This window comes from Diabrotica undecimpunctata, chromosome 1 (assembly GCF_040954645.1).
Source record: "Diabrotica undecimpunctata isolate CICGRU chromosome 1, icDiaUnde3, whole genome shotgun sequence".
Lineage (NCBI taxonomy): Eukaryota > Metazoa > Arthropoda > Insecta > Coleoptera > Chrysomelidae > Diabrotica > Diabrotica undecimpunctata.
In genome coordinates, this window is record NC_092803.1 from 3,581,422 (window position 1) to 3,601,987 (window position 20,566).

General features: G+C 32.5%; 2 protein-coding genes across 2 annotated transcripts; one reads left to right on the plus strand and one right to left on the minus strand.

The window, feature by feature from the left end:
• The first annotated feature begins 252 nt into the window (after positions 1–252).
• Positions 253–1,119, plus strand: LOC140442838 (SCAN domain-containing protein 3-like). The gene is made up of 2 exons (XM_072533807.1): positions 253–690; positions 835–1,119. Exons 1-2 carry the CDS (start codon positions 253–255, stop codon positions 1,117–1,119), a joined length of 723 nt encoding a protein of 240 aa, XP_072389908.1.
• A 9,136-nt stretch (positions 1,120–10,255) lies between these two features.
• On the minus strand, positions 10,256–20,338 carry LOC140437527 (endocuticle structural glycoprotein SgAbd-2-like). Its single transcript, XM_072527108.1, has 4 exons — positions 20,115–20,338; positions 17,043–17,293; positions 13,766–14,024; positions 10,256–10,512 (listed from the first exon to the last, which is right to left on the minus strand). The coding sequence occupies exons 1-4, from the start codon at positions 20,127–20,129 to the stop codon at positions 10,354–10,356; spliced, it is 684 nt and encodes a 227-aa protein (XP_072383209.1). The 5' UTR covers positions 20,130–20,338; the 3' UTR covers positions 10,256–10,353.
• Positions 20,339–20,566: the final 228 nt, after the last annotated feature.

Genomic DNA, 20,566 nt, shown 5'->3' on the forward strand with positions numbered 1-20,566 from the left:
GCCGGGCGCAATCTGTTTCGCCTTTCGCCAAGCCAAACCATTTAGTCAAGCTTTGTTCAAGATAGATAATAGAATAGAATAGAAAAACAAAGTGAATAATCAGGCGAGAGCAGTAATGTTAATTTAAGTAAAAAGAAGAAATATAGGAAATATGACGACCAATAATTGGATTTAAGATTTACCTGCGTTACTAAAAGGAATGTAGAACTTCCACAATGTGTAGTTGGTCACAAAGTGTTGGCGGCTGAAAGTATGCTTACCAATAAACTAAAACAGCATTTGGAATCAACTCACACTCATTTACAAGGTAATCCAAGAGACTTTTTTGTAAGAAAATTGCGAGAGCTAGAACATCAGACCACGGCTTTGGTTTTAAAAGCATCAATTCTAACCAAAGCATTGCTCGCCTCTTACATGGTAGCTTACCGTATTGCCAAATGTAAAAAACCACATACGATCGCTGAGGAACTGATCTTACCTGCAACGGTTGATATGGTAACAGTGATGATTGGAAAATCGGTAGCCAAAGAAATAAAAAATGTACCTCTTTCAAACAGTACGGTTAGTCGCCGTATTCACGACATGGCAGAAGATATTAATGCGCAAATTGTGGGGAAACTTTCAGGTTTATTTGCCATTCAACTAGACGAGGCGATGGATAGTAATGATGATGCTCAATTGATATGTTATGTACGGTACATACAAGAAACAAATATATGTAAGGATTTGTTATTTTGCAGAAAAATATGTGAAAGTTGTAAAGCTACTGATTTATTCGAGATTTTAAACTCATATATATGACTGAAAATAATATTAACTGGGATAACTGTGTAGGCCGTGTGTACGCATGGTGCCCGAGCGATGTCTGGACAGTATGGAGGACTTCTAGCTCTCATCCAAACCAAGGCTCCAAGTGTAAAATGGACACATTATGACATAAATAGAGAGACCTTAGCAGCCAAGAACGTTACACCTAAATTAAGTGTTGTGATGGATAGCATTATTAAAGTGGTGAACTACATTAAAACACGACCCGTGAAATCAAGACTTTTCCATAATCTTTGTGAAGAAATGAGGGCCGAGCACACCTCTTTAATTTATTATTGCAACTCTCGTTGACTGTCCAAAGGCAATGTACTCGCATGTGTATACGAATTAAGAAATGAATTTTACACGTATCTTTATACAAAATCACATGATGATGCGCAAAACTTTATTAATTCAGAGTTTATAATAAAATTAGCATACCTCTGTGTTCAGAATAAGTTGCTCTTATGAAAAAGGAAATGGGAAGATCAAGGAATTGACTGTTTCCCTACCTTACAAGGTATTCTACAAGAAAAATTATTAGAAATCCTTGATTCCTCTGTAAAAATATGTTTAAAAGAACACATGTTATCATTGAGCGAACACTTTTAGAAATATTTTTCCGAAGATATGGAGCAGTATGACTGGGTCCAGAAACACTTTTCTGTCATCCACGCCATCGACACTTATAACAGAAAAACAAAAACAACTGACTGAATTGTACTGTGATTCCAGCCTAAAGCTTCAATACGACAAGGACAAACTGTTTTAAATTTTGGAGCTTACTTTCTCATGAATATCATGCCATCAGCACTGCTGCATTAAAGGTTTTATTACCATTTGCGACTTCGGTACTTGTGCGAAACGGGCTTTTTTACAGTTGCAGCAATTAAAAATAAGTAAAGGTCAAACATAAACTTAGCAAAAGAAATGAGAGTGCAATTTCCAAACTGGAGCCCCGGTTTCATAAGCTGTGCTCAAAAAAGCAAGCACATCCCTTACATTAACCAGCCAGTTACATACATAAATATTCCTTTTCATTTTTGGGCCTATGTTTTGATTTCGTTCTTAATTTTAATAAAAAATATAAATGTTCAAATAGTGTTTTTGTTACAATAACTGTTATAGGACCTAGTACTGTAAAACTTGGTAAGTGAATATTTTTGGGGGGTTGGGTTGAGGGGGCGACGCAAAAAAAATAGTAGTCCCAAGGGCGTCACAGTACGAATAAATTTGGGAAGCCTTTAGAGAGGGTATCAGCTTTGGAAAATTCTACGCGAATTGGCCTTTAAATGGAAAACAAAATCGAAGGTAACAACCCACGAATGAACAAGCAAAATTGCTTATAGGTACCTATAAGGGAAAAAGCAGAATATGTTTTTCTTAGCAACTGGTAATGCAATGATAGTGGCAAGTATTTTTATTCGGAATTTTAATGCATACATTTTTAATCTGGCTTTTAATTAATATATATCTTTTAATTTTAAGTAATTAAAAAATAGTTCTTAAAAAGGTTTCACCTTATAGGAATTATGTTTTCAATATTCTTTAAGTAAGATTAGATAAGTTGGCTTTGGAATTTTCTGATCAATTATACCTCAGACGGATTCTAATTAATATTGTGTAAAACATTGATTTGTACCTATCTGTCTACCGAAAGATTTGTAAACATTAGCTATCAGACGGTATTTTTGCAACCTTTAAAAAAATTCCATAGAGATATTATATCTGTTAATAAAAAATACTAATAATCATGGACAAAATTAGCGAAATACTTAGTTACTGAAAAACAAAATAATATCAAAAATGTTTATTAGCGCAATCTATATATATATATATATATATATATATATATATATATATTATATATATATATATATATATATATATATATATATATATATATATATATATAGATAGAACGTTTATTGACCACTTTACATAAAGTTTGAAGTCCGTATAAAAAATACAATAAAAGATATAATAATGTAAACTTAAAATTAACTTAACCATATTGGCTAAAGTAATATACATATGTAAGTATTAGCAGAAGAATTAAAATTAAAAATTTAAGATAAAAAAATCTCTAACCAAAAAAAAAAAAAACTAAACCTAAACTGTCACATAAAAAATCTTGAAATATGGAAGTAACAAAAATGTGCAAATAATTAAGAATATTCCCGAATCGATGACTAAATAAACTAATACTTAAAACTTAGTACATTTTAATAGCAATAATACAATGTGATATGTAGATAGTAAATCGACAGTATTCTGACCAAACTGGATACACGTTATAAAGGTGTATTGAGGTATTCTGTCTTTGAGTAAAAACAATATGTTAAAAAATGCTTCTGATCCTATTTTTAAACAGTGGTGGAGACAGAATTTTTATTTCGTTAGGCAGATAGTTATACAAGTGAATATCAATTGAATTCTTTGTGCTCTTTGATAGTCTGAATCGTTGTGACCTAATTAAATCCCTCGATCTTGTTAGATGATCATGTAATTGGGAGTTTATAGTAAACTTATTTTTATTATCGTGAATTTCCAACAGTGTTGCATACATATAAAGCGAAGGTAGAGGCATAATACCCATGTTCAAAAATAATGGTTTACAATGATCCCTTAAATCCGCTCCAGCAAGTATCCTCACCACCTTCTTTTGTAATTTAAATATTCTGTCGGCATGACCAGAGTTGCCCCAAACAGCTATTCCATATTGTATATGACTATGAAACAATGAAAAGTAACACATTTTAAGGGTACTTTTAGGTACCAAATAAACCAGGTTACGCATTACAAATATTGTACTGGCGAGTTTAGAACTTAAGTTGTCTATATGGATGCCCCAATCTAAGTTGTCATCCATAAAAATCCCTAACAATTTGATGCTATATCCAAAAATGTGGTCTTCGATCTGAACTGAAAACTATATTTTGATTTTTATCCTCGTTTAGTTTTAGTTTATTATGTGTAAACCAGTTTTTAATTTAAGCACATCGTTTCCTATTTTGTTATTTAAATTATACTGATTCTGGTCGGTACTAATAACGGTTGTATCATCTGCAAAACATATACACCTTAAGGGGTGGTATAATGAAATATATCGTTGAGATATAGAAGAAAAAATGTAGGTCCTAATATAGACCCTTGGGGAACTCCATGTTCAACATTGTGAAAATTGGAGTAGTTATTATTTAAAAAAACGGCCTGTTTTCTGTTTATTAAATACGATCGAAATAAATTAAGAGCATTTCCCCTTATGCCATATTTATGCATTTTGTCTAAAAGTAAAGTGTGTGAGACAGCAATCAAAAGCCTTAGATAAGTCACAACAATGTTAAAGACACGAAGTGACCTCTCTCTAGGCCATCAACTACTTCCCTTACAATTTCCTGAATTGCTTGAGTAGTGCTGCATTTTTTTCTGAAACCATATTGATTACAATGAAGTATTTTGTACTTTTCTATGTACTCTATTAAGCGGTTATTCAAAATACTTTCAAAATTTTACCAAGAATGGGAATAATAGAAATAGGGCGATAATTTTCAATTTCTTCTGGAGATCCTTTTTTGAGTAGCGGTAACACTTTTGTTACTTTTAATAACATCGGGAAAGATTCCTTCGATAAGGCAAAGATTATAAGTATGACCAGTTTATCAATAATAATATCCAGAGTTTCTATCACTAATTGTTTGTTTAAGAAGTAAAAATCAGTGCATTTTGAGTTTTTCAAGCTGTATAATGTATTCCTAACTTCAGTATCACTAACAGGTGTTAAAAACAACGAGTGGCAAGGGGAGTATATTCCCTCCAAAAAATTCATGGCATCATTTTCATCTGTCTCATCTAACGAGTTCAATATATTTCCCGCTACCGAAGTAAAGTAATTATTAAACTCGTTTGATGAAATATTACATGAAGTTACTTTTTTATTTTGAGTTTTATTCCTATGATAATTGATGACTTTCCAAGAATCTCGAGATATATTATCAGATTTTAAGAAAAAACTGCTCATATGCCAGTTTTTTCTTTATTGATATTGTTAATTGATAGTGTTTTTTGAATTGATTATACAGAGTGTAATCACTAGTAAGGTTAGCAGTAATTTTTATCTTCGAAAGGTTTCTCGCATTTTCCTTAGTTCATCGTCAAACCAAGAAACAGGTGCCATCAAATGAATTCTTGACTTTTTACTGGAAAGCAAACTTCAGTTAATTTTACATATGTGTCAATTATGAACTCAGCTAATTCCGTTGCTGTTATTGAATTGTTTATTAACGACCAATCCACAGATTTTAGTGATTGTTTTAACATTTGGGTGCCTTTACATGTTATGTGTCTTCTGAATATCCTATCATTGTCAATTTGATCAGATTTTATTTTTAAATTCAGGAATTGAGCACAATGATCAGCAAGGCATGGGTCTACAACACCACACCCAACTATTTCATTATCTATATTTGTTAAAATATTATCTAAACAACTTGCTGATGTAGCAGTGATTCTTGTAAATTCATCAATCCTCATAGTTAGACCAAAAGAAGAAATTAGATCGGAAAAATATTTTAATTCATTTGAAGTGCCTTTGAAATCAATATTGAAATCCCCATTATAAATTGTTTGAACATAATTATTAGAACAGAATATTAATAATTTTTCAATAGGCCTAAGAAAATTTGGAAATCTGCGTTACCTGTTCTATACACTGATACTAGAATAGTTTTTATATCTATAATTTCCAAAGCACAAAATTCACCTTCATATTCACAAGATATATCATTTAAAGAAACTGGACGTGTAGATTTAGCCATCGCAGAAAATAGCAACACCCCCATGTTCTCTACTTTTTCTACAGTAACAAGTTGATAAAAAGTATCTGTCAATTATCACTGTTGTTAATTCAGATTCTCTAAGCCAATGTTCAGAAAAGCACAAAATATTGTAAGTTTTATCTTTTAAAAAAATGTTAAGTTGATCAATTTTATTTAATAAACTTTGTGTATTTATATGAAAAATGCTTACCAAACTGGTTTGGTCAGGATTTACTACCAACTTTTGTTTATCAGAACTTATCATATCACTTTCACAAAAACAGGTGTTTCCTATATTCTTTTGCACTACCGCTGATTCTATTCGTACACTCTTATCTACATCTCTTGCGGCTTTCTGGGTGTTACGTGAAAAAAACGTTGTACGTGAGCTCCACATGGCCATATTTTAGGAGACATAGCTTCTTTAAAATTGTTATTAAAAATTGTAACTTTAAATGAACTGTAAATATCAGGATGCTTTGATTTTAGGGATTCTACCTCTACTTCGGGAAATGTAGTCTTCATAAGTTCCCTCATATTTTCCGCAGTCATATCGGGATCGACCCTGTATACATGTAGGTCTATCAACTTATGTACTCCCTTGATTTCTTTTCCATTTAATATCATTTCAGTGTTTTTTCCCACAACTAAATGCTTTCTTTTTTTCCTTCTATCTACTTCTGTCCATTCAGATTTTTCCTGGTTACTTTCACCTACGTATATGTACTCATTTAACTTTTGTTCTGTAGTTACTTGTAATATCGCTTCTGAAACATCTTTCTTTGTAACTTCACATTTCTGGGAAGAACTGGCAACAGTGCGATCTTTGTTCGCGTTGATGGGTTGACGAACTGATTTTGTTTCGACTGAATCCATGAGTGTGTCTTTGTTTATTACCTTATTTTGATGTATAAGTTGTTCTTGATTTTCTACAACATTTTTTTGCGAATTTAATTGTTTTAGTAAATCAATATGTTGACTCATAAGGTCAATTTTTCCGTATAGCTCTTTAATTAGGGTATCTTTTTGTCTAATTATATATTTGAATATGTTAATATCAATTACCTTATCATCTGTTATTAAGTTATCCATTGGTTCCAAAAATATTTGATCTTCAGGTTTCACTGGTAAACAACATTCAATCAACTCGTCATTTATAAACTTAACATTGTTACTCTTTCGAGCACAACTCACATGAATGCTAGCGTCACAATTTATGCACTTTACTCCATTTACTACAGTTTTTTTACACTTTTTACAATATTTATTTTGGAGAGACATTTCACACGTCTTTACACCTGCTTGCCGTGTTGCCTATTGTCATATATATATATATATATATATATATATATATATATATATATATATATATATATATATATATATATATATATATATATATATATATATATAATAACTCAGTTCTCGGGAAGAACCGCGTTGAGAATTTATTACTCGACGTTTCGGCACCCATTTTGTAGCCATTATCAAGAGGGATACGATTCCGTTCAAGTTTCCGCGTAAAATACGAAAAATGAAAAGACAAATACATTTGCGCAATATTTAAAAAAATGTTTTAAAGCTAACGACTATATACAGAGGACGATAACAAAATAAAAAGATTCCTCGAAACTCCCCATCAGATGTATCTGCCCTATAATATGATACTGAACGAAATAAATCTTAGAAACTCCCCTGAATACGACCTAGTATTCGGAAAAATATTACAGAAAGTTTTAGAAAAGAAAACAAAGGCATTGCCACCAGTATTTAATCCAATTCTAGTTCACAATCACTTCCCTAATCAATCAAAGGTTGCAGAAATTCTGATAATATTCTCGTATAATCTGAAAAATCAGGAAAAGGAAGAATTTTGAAGTGAAGTTGATTGTGAGATGCTCGAGATTCCTGTAGACAAAAAGTGTTTTATTGGAAGTGATTTGAATGGACATATTTGTAGAGAAAGAGCGAGAATAGAAAAAGTTCACGGAGGTTTGGGGATAAAAATAAAAAATGATGAAGGTGTTATTGACTTTGCAGTGGCATGAGATTTGGCTGTCATTAATACGTTCTTTATGAAGACTGAAAACTAGTATGTTACCTACAGTAGCAGGGAAAGGAAAAGTCACATAGATTTTGTGTTGTGTAGAAGAAGTCTACTAAAAGAAGTAACTAACTGTAAAGTGATAAAGGGTAAGTGTGTAGCTAGCCAGCACAGACTGGTGATAGTGGATTCGGAGATAAAGGTGAGATGAAAAGGAAAGTTAGTAGGACGCCAGAAAGTAAAGTGGTGGAAGTTAAAGGATAAAGATTTGACAAGAGCCTTTAAGACTAGAGCGCTGGAAGAGCTTGAGGAAAAAGATATGGTAAATGACTGGTGGGAAGCCAACAGTAAAGTTGTCATGTGAATGGGACAGGAAGTGCCAATAAAGGGCCTCCTAGAGACAAAGAAACTATAAAGAGGTATTGTAACAGGTGCTGTGTAGTAATAATAAATGGTAGATGGCTCAAATAAACATATATTTCTAAAGAACATGTGCATTTTACAAAATTGCTAATTAATTGAATAATTATGTCTTAAAATATATCGTTACTTGACCAATGACAGTACCTATTTTTAAATAAACACAAAAATAAAAATGTAACAAAACGCAATTCTTCTTAAAACATGAATATTTTACAACAGGTCTAAAATAACTATATAGAATAGACAAGGTAGCAAAAAGGGGAGGCAAAACGCGCTGTAGCTACTGTAAAGAAAAGATCGTCGGCACACCTGTTTAAAAGTTGGAAACACCCGAGGAGATGAAAAGGTTGTACAGCATTACTAATGCAAGGGACAAACCATCAAAGAACTTGAACAGTTTGGGTTTATGCCTTCTTCTTCTTCTTCTAATGGCGCTACAAGCCTTTGTGAGTCTTGGCCTGTTTAACAATGTTCTTCCATTCTGCCCTGTCGGATACTTTCCTTCGCCACTGCCTGATGTTCATGGTTTTAAGATCCCTCTCTACGTCGTCTATCCATCTTTTACGGGGCCTTCCTCTTGTTCTGTTTCCTTGGGGCTTCCATCTCTGAACTACTTTTACAGCTCGATTATGTGGCATTCTTTCTAGGTGACCAAGCCAGTTTAGTCTTTGTGATTTTACAAATCTGACAATATCTGCTCTAGTTCATCCAGCTCGTGGTTCATTTTAATTCTCCACGAACTATCGCTGCATTGGGTTGGTCCAAATATCTTCCTTAGTATTTTGCGCTCAAATATTCTCAGTTGATTTTCATCAGTGGTTGAGAGGGTCCACGTTTCACATCCATATGTGACCACTGGTCTAGTTACTGTTTTTGGGTTTATGCCAGGGAGGAGAATAACAGTTGACTTGTTTGCTTTGAGATAGTTGGTAGAGAAATACGACACATATATTGGTATTTATAGATCAAGGCGTACTTCACAGTCCCTAGAAAAGAGCTATGAAGATGTATGAAAGAGAACTGGCTTCCTGAGATGTACATAAGGAAAAGAGCCGGGGTGACTAGTCTCAAAAAATATTCAAGAATAAAGAGTGCAATGGATTGATCATGTCAACGTAGAAATAAAAACTACGTGAAAAATAGAGCTGTAAGAAATTGATGGAAGAAGAGGTACCTAGAGAAAAAGTGAGAAGAAGACGGAAGGACTGTGTAGCAGAATACTTGAGAGAAAGGTTTAGGCGAAGAAGAATTAATGGACAGAAATGAGTGGCGAAGAAGAGTAAACAACAGCGACCTCTTAAAAGGGAAAAGAATGAGAAAGAAGAAGAAGAAGACTTTAATCTGGAAAGTGTCCCAATGAGTTGACTTGCTACAAGCTAGTAAGTCTTCTATCAAAGATTTCTATGGTATTTAAAAACTTCTTATAAAACGGTTGGAGCCGATCCTCTTAGAGTGAAACTTAAATAAATTTGGTTTCCTCAGCAGACATGGATCCGTAGAACATGAACAAGTCATCGCAGGTTAGGTCAAGATATATTACGTCAAGATACGTTATGTGTATTTGAGATCTTTTGGTCTTTTTTTTTATTTGTACTTCTTTATGTTTTATCGCTATGATTTTAGTTTTTTCTTAGTCAAGGTGTGGTAAATAAGTTTCTTGTCTATCTATCTATCTATATAACGATTTTTACAGCTGTCGCCGCCTTCCATCTTTCAGCCAACGTCTCCAGTCCTTTCTGTTTTGCCATTATTCATCTCTACGGTCTCGTCTTTCCATGTCCTCGTCCACTTTATCCCTCCATGATCTTCGGGATCTACCTCTTTTCCTCCTTCCTATTGAGCTCCAATCCGAAATCTTTGCTATCCACCTTGTATGATCTGTTCTTCTCACATGTCCATACCAAATTAAACGTTTTTCTTCGATGTAGCTGAGCATCTCTTGTTCTACTGCCATTCTTCGTTTTATCTCCTCATTTCTGATGCGATCCATTTTTGTCACTCTGCAGCTTCTTCTCATGAACTCCATTTCAGTTGCTGTGATTTTGGAGTTTCTTGTAATAGCGCTTTCTAATCTGCGCTTTCTAATATATTTAAGGATTTGACATGCAATTTTGTTATTAACTTATAAATTACTCACCACTAATTAAAAAAAAAAACGAAAATATATATTAAAAAAAATTTATTTCGTAATAGTAACATACACCTCACAACCATCACACAAATTGTAAAAAATAATACTAATATCCTAAATATAAATAACATCTACCCGCCGAACTCAAATATATATCCACTTCCAAAACTGTTCGCCTTGCCAGGTTCGTCGAAGTAGTCTTTTTCTTCTAAAGCATTCGAACTGGGTGTGGGAGAGACAGCCAAAGGTGCTGGATAGGAAGCCCTTTGATGGGAGGGTAGTTGTATTAGCTGAAATAAAAATAACAATTTTTAGTAGTAACTTTTTTAAAGCTTTAACATGAAGAACAGAGACATTTACATTAACAGCCAGAAAAGAAGAGCAACTGAAAGTAAGATTTGAGAAAAATACTGGGACCAAAGAGGAAAAACAAAGAGGATGCAAGAGAATAGATGAATCACGAGATACAAGATTTGATGGGTCGAGAGAACATAGTTAGAGCAATAAAAGGGCAGAGAATTGGGTGGTATGGACACATAATGAGAAGAAAAAAGAGCAATCGGTTAAGAGTTATAACAGAATAGATACCACCAGGTAAAAGAACAAGGGACAGACCTAAACTCAGATGGAGACAACAAGTGCAAGAAGACTTAAGGAGCATGGAAATTAGAAATGTAGGAAGGACAATCAAAGCAAGAAAAGAATGGAGAAAAGTAGTGGTCACAGCAAAGTCAAATCAGAAACTGTAAAACCAAACCCAGAATGGGATGATCCCCTACACAAAAAGGATCTTTAAATGAAAACCGCTTCAGCTTTTTCGGGAGCGTATATATAGAGTGGCCCAAAAGTCTGGAAACGACCAATTATCTCGTAAATTGCTAATCATAATTTTATAAAATTTGAGGTACACCTATTTTGGGATGCGGAAATTCCATATTTAATATTTGCAATGTTGCCAGATTTGCCGTTTCTTTTATATTATTAGTAACTTTGGTTTTTCAAATTCATCACCCTGTAGATTCAGTCATTATTGGAATCTCCTATTCAATACGAGTTCAACTATATGTAAAACTTATGATTTTATGTAGTCTGGAAGGTCTTAAATACATAAAACAGTGCAAAATATGTAGATTTTAATAAATTTAAATACCTATTTAAATGTAGAATGCTGAAATTTTGACATTTGTTCACCATTTACATACTGACAGTAGTTGTGTTTCGAAAGGTTCTGCAAGATAAATTGCTTCTCTAAAATGGCTCTTAACGAAAAAGAACGAATTACTATTCTAATCATGAGAGGATACGGTGACAGAAAAAGATCTTTTTGTGAAGTAGCCAACTTGTTCAATGATACTTTCACAAACCGTTCTCCTATTCATAAGGCGACGGTACAAAAAACTGTAAAGCGATTTGAGGAATCTGGAGAAAAAATAGATACCGATCAGGTAGACCGAAAAGAGTTATAATTGACAACAAAACTTTAGATATAATGCTAATTTTTGTCGAAGATTTACATACATCCTCACGCAGAGTTGCACAAGTACATGATGTAGGTCGTTTTTTACTCTTATGTGTATTACATTTAAACCATACAAAATAAACTTATTGCAAAAGTTAAGTGAAGATGACTTTGATCGTAGATTAGAGTTTACTGAGGTAATGATGAATAAAATTGAAAATGACGAAAATTTCGTTAACAGAATATGTTTTTCCGATGAAGCAACCTTTACACTGTGTGGAAGTGTAAATCGACACAATTTAAGATTCTGGAGTGACGTAAATCCACTCTGGATGAGTGAAAACCATACTCAAAGACCACAAAAATTAAATGTATGGTCAGGTATAGTAGGTACTCAGTTAATTGGGCCATTTTTTTATCGAAGAAAATTTAACGTCAGATAATTACCAAATGTTACTTGGAAATAAAATTGTACCCACACTGAGAAACTTGTTTGGGGGGGGGGGGCAATTTTAATCAGATACGGTTTCAGCAAGATGGAGCTCCAGCTCATTTTGGTGTAAATGTTCGGCGTTATTCAGATGAGATATTTCCCGGACAATGGATTGGTAGACAAGTTAGAATTGAATGGCCTCCACGTTTACCTGATTTCAATCCTAAAGATTATTTTTATTGAGAATACTTAAAAAATTTAGTTTACAAAACTAAACCAGCAAGTCCTGCAAAGCAAAGGCAACGAATTATCGATGAATCTCGAATATATTCTAGAAAATCATGGAGAAATATGGTAGACGCATTCTACCATCGATTAGGGTACTGTCAACTCACAAATGGAGCACATTTTGAACACTTAATAAAGTAACCATTATGTTAAAAAATGTTGTAATCTATCAATAGTTACGTTTTAATGTAGTTGAAAATAGTTAGTATTAAAAAATTTATTGAGACAATCAGGCGTTGCCAGACTTCTGTTTTATGTATTTAAGACCTTCCTCACTACATAAAATCATGAGTGTTACATATAGTTGAACTCGTATTGAAAAGGAGATTCCAATAATGACTGAACATACAGAGTGATAATTTTTAAAAACCAAAGTTACTAATAATATAAGAGAAACGGCAAATCTGGCAACATTGCAAATATAAAATATGAAATCTCGGTATCCCAAAATAGGTGTACCTCAAATTTTGTACAATTATGACTAGCAATTTACCAGATAATTGGCCGTTTCCAGACTATTGGGCCACTCTGTATACTTACATGAAAAAACTTTGGGTTATAAAACCTTTATATGACATTTGTAATTATATTTATTGCCTCGCATAAAGCTAGTATTTGGAAGTTCTTCTCCTCTATTGTTTAGCATTTCCGCAGCTGTTTCGTTTTCTCTCGGTCTTTTGTTATTTTTGAGCCTATTAATTATACTGTTAATCTCTCCTTCATTAGGCAGTTCTATTATTATGCCATCATTCTCTATAAGAAAATAATCATTACCATCTGTATTTGCTTATTCAATAGTTCACTTAAACGTCTCTTCCATATACCCACCACCGATTCTGTTTCACTGGCGACGGTTCCATTTTACTTTTTCATCTATGAATTGAAATTCTGGTAAACCCTTTCTGGTTACACTTCTCATTATTCTTCTTTGATCTTTGTAACTCTACTTCAAATTATCATTATTATTTGTTAGTGCCAATTATCTTAATATTTTCTTTTCCCTTGCTATTTTACGTCATTCTTCATCAAACTAATTCTTCCCTGCTTTTATTTGGCGCGTTTGTAGAATAATTCTATCATTTACTATAGTCATCACTTCTCTTGTAACTTGCCACATGTGCTCTATTCCTAGCTGTTCTTCGTCTGTATCGGATAATAATCCCCTTTTTATTTCCACTTTGCTTAGCTTTTCTATATCATAACAATTTTTCCTCATCTATTTATACTTTTGCACCATTCCACATTAAGCTCTATCCAGAAAATGGTCCTAATATAAAAATAGCCATCACAAAACATACTATAATGAAATCTATATTGAAAGATCAAAAATGAAAGAAAAAAAAGGATAAAATACTATAATTACCTGTTGTTGAGGTCTTTCGTACAACTCTGGCCTGTATTGACCATCATCTTCTTGTCTATTGTACTGAGGATATGCTCTTGGTTGGTATTGTTGAGGTTGTGGTTGGTACTGAGGTTGGTATGCTGGTTGCTGAACAGGTACCGGTAGTGGAGCTACAGGCTGAGGCGCTTTTGGTAAATGATCAGCTTCGAGGATTCTGAAGCCTTCTTTTCCAGCTGTATACTTTACTGAGATCTTCTTGCCGTTGGGATCGACATAACTAAAAAAAGTATGTTAATAATAATAATTTTAAAAGCACAAAATATATATGTGTAACCCATAACGATAAGAAATGACCGTGTTAACTTTGTTTAACGTTTGGACACATGAAATATTTAATTTACTGCGAGAGAGTTCCTCTGCGACTTCTGATCGTGGTCTCTAAGAATATTTTATTTGAATAGTAGCCTTTGATTATTTCTGAAGAAGCTGGAAGCTAAAAACTACCTACGAAGTTAACGAAACGTTGAGATCTACTCAGGTCGATCAAAACTCAGTTCTGGTTGTGGAAGCATAAACTATAAAAATCGTGAAAATATAAGTCTTTGTTTTAGTAGCGTTGATTTTTTTCTTCGAGTGCCTTCTATTAAAGATCAGCAACAATTTTGTCAAATTTCTCTCTGTATTGGGTCTACCTTAGCAAATCTTTGGAGCTTAAGTCTTTCCAATCTTGTATGTTCTAAATCCAAGAGAACTGTCTACGTCCTCTATTCAGTTTACCACTTTTTATTGGTTTCAATCAGGTCGAGTTCCTGGTCGGTTCAATAACCACATGAAATTATAATTAATGCCTATAATTTATTACGCAGTAACTGAAAAGTTACTCGGAAGAGCCTGTGCTTTCTAAGAAGCATCTCTAGGTGACGAATAAAGGAAGGATCGGTGGGAATCTATAGGCGTAAGTAAGTCTTTTTTCTTCTTTTTTTTTTTCGTGAAGACATGACTCTTTTCTTAAGGGGAATTTTCCTCTGTTTGCCTATTCACTTGATCTTTGGCTTCTGTTTCAAGCTTTCCGTAGCTAGATAATGTGATGCCTAGATATTTAAACTCCATTACTTGTTCTAGTACCTGACTTGTGTACAATAAGTCTAATGTGTAATCTATCTCTCCTGTGTACAATAAGTGGATAACGTTCTATAATTTGACCCTGTCAAATGTATTAATAAGGCTCGCGAAACATAAATATGCCAGTTTATTGTATTCGAATGATATCTCTTGCACTTATCTCGTTATAAATATAGTGTCGGTGCATGATCTTCCCTACCTAAAACCTTGTTGTTCTTCTGCTTATGTTATAATTTCATTGTTTATTTGTTATCACTTTGGTGGTTAATTTGAGTGTTGTGTTTAATAAATTAATTCCTCTGTAATTTTCCGAGTCCGATTTGTCTCCCTTTTTGAAGAGAGGTATTAGGATGCTTGATCTCCATTCTCGTGGTATTCTGTTTTATTCTATTATTTTTTGGACTAGTTTTAATAGTTGTTTGGTCAGATTTGGTACTCCATACTTTAGGTGTTCGTTCGGTATTCTGTCTTTTATTGGTGATTTTATATTTGTCAATTTCCTTAATGCTTCCTTACTTCTTCCTCCTCAAGTAGAAAGTAGTCTGCCCAGGTTTCCTTCTGAATGTATCCCGTTTTTATTATTTCGTTTATCTTTTTCTTTGTCCTCTGGTCATTCTCCAAATTTCTTTTTGTACTCTGTAGAAGTCTTTGCATAAGTAAGTAAAGGAAAATATTTTTCATTCTTTATTACCAACAAAACTTTAGTGTGAATTTAACTAATAGTAATATCGCCCTAGGTAACCAAAGCAATCAAATCGCTTAAAATCACCGTCCCAAACAGAAAATATTCATGTTAAAACTTTAGGAGAAAAAATTCCTTGTAAAGGTGGCCAAGAGAAATCGCTGGAAATAGCTTTCAAGTTTCTGGGTTAACCGATAGGGGGCGTAACCTGTGAAGAAAAATTTGAAAACCAAACAGTTTTTTTAATATGCTCAAATATACCAAGTGTTAAATAAGTAAGCTAGAAGGAGGCCTAAATTCCGCACAAAGTTGTTCAAGTACTTTTTTTATTTTTTCAAATAAAGGGTGGGGGAGAGTGGGAAAGTATTTGTGGATAAATACCTATAACTTTGGTTTGGATCAACCGATTTTAACGAAATTAGTGTCATTAGAAATAATGTGGATGATTTAATTTATATCTACTATAAAACAATTGCATTTAGTTTTAATTGTCATGGGTAGAGGGTACTTTCAAATAGAAAAAATTAAAATTTGTTTTTCTTCTAAATGTTTAATGGAAATACCTATTTATTGTAAATTATAATGAAACTGGATTAAATTCGTAACAAAATGGCGTAAACCGCTTGTTGATAGCTTTTGTCGAACTCGAGATATGAATAAAAACGCATAAACATTGGAAAGTATAGTATTGACTCACCCTGTATTATAAATTAAATTAAAAAATAAGTCAGTAGGTACTTTCAAATTTTTTTATAGCAGAAGAATCTTAATGTTGATACCTATTTTGACCATTGTTATTTCATATGATTAAATATAGTTTTTTCGAAACTAAGTGGGCTACCACAATGAATTTGACGGGGATTTCATATTGTTTATTTATTGACAGCAGTCAAAACATTGTTAAGAAAAGTGTTATATTATAATTCGAATTGAAGATTGCACTTTTTTCAATAGGTATTAATATTGGTAATATTAGCAATTAATTATCAGTACTAATAATTCGTGATGAGTATATTAAATGCAGAATTGTATGATATGATTGGAATTTATATTTCGAATGTCACCAAAAAGTGCAATCTTCAATTCGAATTATAATATAATACTTTTCTTAGCTCATCCGTACGGCCGCATGGTTGAAGTTCGTTGAGCTCTTGCGTGTGTTTAGTGTTTAGTCTTAAACAGGCTCAGATTTTGTGCCGTATCTGTATACTCTTATTTAGTTTATCCTTCAGGTCAATGCAGTTTCAGAGTGTGACAGTGGAAGTCATAACTGAGAGCTAACCATCTTAAAGCACTAGTTGTTTGAAATCAAACCTACTCTAGAGTAATATAAGTGATTTAAAACCAACAAGCACAAGAACAACAAAAAGATCCTTTAAAAAATGACTGGATGGCTAGCAGTCAATGTCACAAATAATATTAAATGCTTAAAATTACGCAATACGAGGCTTAAGATGTAATACAAGAAGAAAATACAGAACGAGTTCTTACCTGTATCCGCCATTTCTTGAACCGTCTGGAGCAATACTCTCTCCTTGTGCCAGTCCATTTTCAGACGTGAAAAGATATTTAAAATTACCATCGTGGTTCAGTGCCTGTTTGTGTGATAAAATTTGTGGTGGTGGCTGCGTACTTTGGTAACTATAATTATCTTCTTGGTTGTACTGGACGGCAGGCTGTTGGTGTTGATATTGTCGCTGACATTGGCAAGACAACAGTAAACTTAAAGTAACTCCTAATACCTGAATAGAGATGCAAAATTAATTTAACTATCTTATTTTTATTCTATAGTATCTATCTAAATAAAAGGCTATAATTAATAATTAATTTTAATAATATTTTTAAGGTAGAATTTAATACAAAATAATTTAAAGCTTTATGTTAGTTTAGAGTTAAAATCCTAACGCCATCTGAACAAAGAAATCTGAACTACTGACATTTCAACCTATGAGTTAATCATTTGTTTTTGAAACGATATGTTTAATTAATAATAAAAAAAAATATTAATTACATATTAATATAATTAATAAATAATATTATTAATATTTTTAAGGTACGATTTAATACAAAATAAAAAGTTTTATGTTACTTTAGATTTAAAAATCTCGCGTCACGTAGGAAAGAAATCTAAACAGATAAACTGACAGATAAAATAAATTGAAATTATCTGAAATATAAAATATAAAATATTTATTTGCCAAATAAAGTACTAAATAAAAAGTTATCTGGAAAATAAATTGTGTTTATTGTAGTTCGTTATTATGTTGTAGGTTATCGCGAAATCACAAATATAACCTAAATATTGTTGTTTAGTGTAGGTTAAGAAGAAACTAGAATCCTTTGAGCTGTGGATATATCGCCGTATTCTTCGGATATCCTGGACGTCACTTACGTGACTTACTTCCACATCACTAACGTGGAAGTAATGCAGAGAATAGGCAAAAGCAAAGAAATAATCTTCACCGTAAAGAAACGGAAGCTTGAGTACTTCGGACATGTCATGAGGCATATTAAGTACCGGCTGCTACAGTTAATAGTCCAAGGAAGAATCGACAGTAGGAGGGGACCGGCAAGAAGACGACACTCATGGATGCATAACCTGCGACAATGGTTCGGACTAACATCGACCGAACTGTTCAGAGGTGCCGTAAACAAAGTCAAAATAGCCTTGTTAATAGCCAACGTCCGAAACGGATAGGGCAAAGGAAGAAGAAGTGTAGGTTAGAGACATGCAGCATAACTAATAAACCAAGTATAAAACTTATACTCGGAATAAATTAGGTATAGGCAAAATCACTAACAATAATAATGGAATAACTTAGATATAGGTTATACTTGGTATAAGAATTTATACCAAGATTATACCGACCCACACCCTTGTTTAAATCTAGTATAACCGTGGTATAACCTATTTTATGAATGTCAAAGTCATCAGCGACGAGAATATATTATTTTTTGTATTGTTTTGTGAGTACTTGTAGCTATATAATAAAAAAATGTGTTTAAGGGGTGTTGCGGCTATCGAGGAAGTTGATAATTTAATTCATGATGGAAAATACAAGAAAAAGAAAAACTTTCAAAGAAAGAATAAATCCATTTTCAAAATACCCTGGCAATTTTTGCAATTTTTTGCAATTCTAAAATACTCAAACTCAACTAATAAGATACCAAATAAACAAAAAGATATATTTGGTGTCAATTGTAAGTTTCAAAGCAAAATCAAAATTGACATATTTCGCTCAATATGTCATTGTTTTATGTATTTGTGCAAAAGATTGCGACATTGCCAAACTATTATTTCGGAATAAAGTGTGAATACTTATAACTAACATATACCAAGTTTATTTGTAACAAATTATTTTAGTATTATATTTACCTTATACTTAGGATAACTATTCTAGATATAAATACAGAATAACCTTAGAATACGAGTGCTTTGATAGTAAGACAGATGGATATTAAAATATTGAATGAAATTGGAGAATATGATCAGTATGGTGTTTTTTATAAACATGAATTTTTATAAACTAAGTGAGAGAATATAATATTTGATCCAGAATTGAATATTTTAATTTTTTTTTTTCGTTTTTTGAAATCCACAAAATGAATTCCCCAATTTTTTTTACATCGAGTTATATAACAAATTTTTTAGCAAAAGTTTGGTCTAATTTGTAAAAAGTTTAGCATTTGCCAAAATTTACAATCTCAAAAATACTTTCGCCAAAAGTTAAACTGTCATTTCATTTTTTTTTGTAATGATAAAGACTTTCTTAAAAGATTAAGATTTAAACCGACAGTAATCTATATTTTGAGAAAATATTGTAAATATTTGTTAATAAATGAGTATATATAAAAGTAGGTGTGTACATATTTTCATTTACTTAGTTTAGGGATTCAATATTCAATTAAAAAATGGATTAATTAAACTTTTTCAAGAGATATTGATGCTATTGATTCAATAATAGCAGTATCGGATTCCAAAATGAAAAATATGCATATAGTACCTAGGTTGTCAGTATACAAAAATAAGTAAGTATACTTCAGTAAGTATACAAAATATCCAGAGTGTAGTAGGAAATTTTCAAAACTTTCAATAAATTTTCTATAATATATGGAATATTGATATTAAATTCTGAGAATTTCGTGAAACTTCTTGGATAGGTTTTTCTAGTTGCTTACTAGATAGGAATAAATAATTTTGTATTCTTGATCAGAAGTTTAAGTGGGGATAATAGAAATAGGTTCTTACAAGGAGATTCTGATTATAAAGTAAAGCCATTTTTAAGAAGTCCCCTAAATAATACAATTTCTATAATGAATTTCATATTAGAACCAGATATGCAACGTAACACAGACAAAGAAAATAGAAAAACAGCGAGATCAATGACAAAAAGTTTTCTCTATATATTTTTTGATTTCTCAAAAACGATCTCTCTATTTTCAAGATTTGACTCCACTTTGTTTTTATATTGGACAAAGAAATAGGCTAATTTGGAACGAATATCAGAGCATAGAAATAATTAATGAAATAAATTATAAATAATTATTTTTGGCGTAACTTACCGATAAATTATTCATGTTAATATCCTAATAGCTGTTGTTTTCACACAAACTAGACACAATAGAGTGAGCCGATTACAAATGCAGCGTGCGCCTTTATAGATTGGTGGGTGGGTACGTGAATTGACCACCGTCCATGCACTCTAGTGCCGTAAATACGAGAGAAAGTGTCTCAGTGTGCTATGAATTTTTCACACGTCCGTATTATGTAAAATCGCAGTTTACTTTCTTGATCTGAATATTATGCGTACTCTGGCTCTTGGTAGGAATGTCATAACATTATATACTGCGGTTGGTTTTTTTGGTTTTCTGTCATAATGAGTGTTTACGAAAATATTCGGTTGCAGGTGATTGAAGGTGCTCGTGTACGACATCATATTTGGGCAAAAAGCTCAATATTGCATATACAGTGATCTTTCACGTTTATAATTAATATTAGACATATCTTTTCAGGA